The sequence below is a fragment of the Austrofundulus limnaeus genome, unplaced genomic scaffold (genome assembly GCF_001266775.1).
Source record: "Austrofundulus limnaeus strain Quisiro unplaced genomic scaffold, Austrofundulus_limnaeus-1.0 Scaffold8, whole genome shotgun sequence".
NCBI lineage: Eukaryota > Metazoa > Chordata > Actinopteri > Cyprinodontiformes > Rivulidae > Austrofundulus > Austrofundulus limnaeus.
The window spans coordinates 5,252,799-5,255,420 of record NW_013952410.1 but is presented as its reverse complement, the minus strand read 5'-3'; the positions used below and the strand labels follow the sequence as shown (position 1 = coordinate 5,255,420).

At 35.3% G+C, this 2,622-nt stretch overlaps 1 protein-coding gene across 2 annotated transcripts in view; it reads right to left on the bottom strand.

The window, feature by feature from the left end:
• reps2 (RALBP1 associated Eps domain containing 2) overlaps positions 1-2,622 on the bottom strand; it is a 65,839-nt gene that overhangs the window by 35,390 nt on the left and 27,827 nt on the right. For both annotated transcript variants that reach the window (XM_014000958.1, XM_014000963.1), the window contains exon 3: positions 1,428-1,603. In XM_014000958.1, the coding sequence (XP_013856412.1) occupies positions 1,428-1,603 (176 nt within the window). The remainder of the gene's footprint in view (positions 1-1,427; positions 1,604-2,622) is intronic.

Below are 2,622 nucleotides of genomic sequence, written 5' to 3'. Positions count from 1 at the left end.
GTTTAATGTTTGTCAGTACATTACAGAAAATAATGAAATTTATCACAATATGATAATTTTTTGAGAAGGACCTGTAAAGATATCTACGCAGCACCAGGAGAAACTAAATTAAACTTTTCTGCCTCCTAGACACTCCAAGTACACAGCAAAATGTATCTAACAGCTAAAAAGTGGACTTTGCATGATATGTCCCCTTTAAATTTGTTTCTGTCCTCTATTTTCAGTAATTTGCTCCCATTCCAGAAGCACAGTGGAAGAAAGATTTGATATTTTACTGTTTTGTTTCTGAACAAAAGCAAAAAAAAAAAAAAAAAAAAAAAAAAAAAAAAAAGGGAGAATGTCACTTTTAAAACATTCATTCACCACATTTTTATTGATTAGATTTTTAAAAATTCAGTTAGCTACAGTAATATATTGTTGTATTTGCATAGATCACCTAGAATCTGCTCTTGGTTAGGAAATGCAAAAAAAGCATCTCTTTACCAATGGAAAACAAAACTGAGTCATTTAGCAGGAAAATGTTCAAATGTTACATATTGATAATAAAACATGACATACGGCTACTTCCATACATGAAAAGTCATGGATTGGATTAATATCAGCAACTGGTCCTATATTTACTTACTGTTGAGACCAGATTTTGCAGCTTTACATTAATATCAGGCAAGAGTCCTGCTCCAGCAACAAGACTTTAGCTCCATACTTTATGTATTTTAACCACAAAGATAATATCTCTTCAGTGTAAATATCAGAATAAGATCAGTTCATCTGCTCATCAATGATCCATTTAAGCTTGTGGATTTGATCAATAACAGTAATCTATATTCACAACTCAAAGGCAGCAGTTTAAAGTGCCTGTGACATTAACATTTTTGTAATAATACAAAAGCATTTTCGGAAATATAACACTGAGAACATAAAATAAAATAATTTTCATGCTGCTGAGATGAACAGTTATTGAGATATTTGCATGTGAAGTAACAGGAAGTGATGTCAAAGGGGAATGTCTGCAAGAAAACAGAGCTAAGCTAAAATGCTCAACAGTCCAGACTGTGGAGAGGAATCTGATGTTTTAGATTATTTTGAGTCGCTATCGGACAGAAAGAAAAAAAAGAGTCAGAGTTCAAATAATAATGTTTCAATAAACAAAGACCAGCGAGTTCTTTTTCTCAAAGGAATTCCCCTTTGATGTCACTTCCTGTTTCCCTTTTGCCAAGCCAAGTTCAAAAGAAAGCATTATGTTATGTTAAGTTATGTGTCCAAATGGGTAAAATAATGTGTTGTATGCCAAGTTTCTTAAATAGAACAAAGTTTTCTTTGACCTTTTGTATCTGAAGGATAAGCATGTCACAGGCACTTTAAATCAGACATGACAGTTCATATAAACATTTTGTTTATAGTACTTTGAGTTTAAACACAGGCTTCACCTTTTTGTCTGCACTGATATCCTGGTGTCTGAAGGTGCTTCGTTCTGCTGGAGTCCACGGGACAGAACCAGGGGCCAACCCACACAGAGCAGCCGGAGCGTCTGTGCTGGAAGGAGCCACAGTGTATCGCATCTCCGGCTCGTTCTTGAGCCCAGCAAATCTGGGCAGAGGTAGATCTAAAACAAGATCATCAGGGTAATGTTGGATTTAGTCTTAAAGAAGATTTTTTTTCTCTTGAAACTAGAGCGGCATGGTTGATGCTTCTCAGCAAGAAAGTGCCGGATAGAATCCCAGCCGGGGACCTTTCTGGGTAGAGTTTGCATGTTCTCTCCATGCATGTGTGGGTTTTTTCCGGGTACTACAGCTTCATCCCACGGACCAAAAACATGACTGTTAGGTGTGAGTGAGAGAGTGAATGGTTCAATGAGCACTAGAAGATATATCACGTGACTTTGTATGTGCTAAACAGGATGCCATTTTGAAACAGTCATTTAACACCGACCCACAATGCAGTGCCATTGTGCAGCATTTGTTTGCAGCAATTGTAGAGCAAAATGCTCGGACCTTGTAGCATTTCATCTGAGTTTTTTAGTTTTATTTTATTTTATATTTGTAATAGTAAGGCTGTGTTTTGCAATTTGTTTGAAAGTGTGGTGAAAAGTTTATAAAAACACTTCTTCATCTTTCAAACACAGTTAAATCCACAAACAGTTGAACTGATCAGTAAAGAAATTACACATCGTCAACACAACAACCCGGTCTCAGTATTTGAAAAACGAAATCAGGAAAGCCCTCTCAAAATTATGATTTGTGTAGGATAATAATAATATTGTTAATAACAACAACAACAATAATAACAATAACAATAATAACAATAATAATAATAATAATAAGCACAACAACAACAACAGCAACAACAACTGTTAAAACAGGGGTGTCAAACTCATTTTCACCGAGGGCCACAGGAGCGTTATGGTGGCCCTCGAAGGGCCACTTGTAATAAACTTTGACGTTTCATGTTTAACTTTGACTAAACAGTGTTATAACTCATCCTCTTTTAAAGACTGATAAGAACTAAGTGTATGACTGACTAAATCTGAAATAAATACAGAAATATTATTTAGTTTATGGTTGATGACGACTTTAAGCAGCTTATTTTCAGACATTAATACTGTGCTATCCAACTAAATTGCTC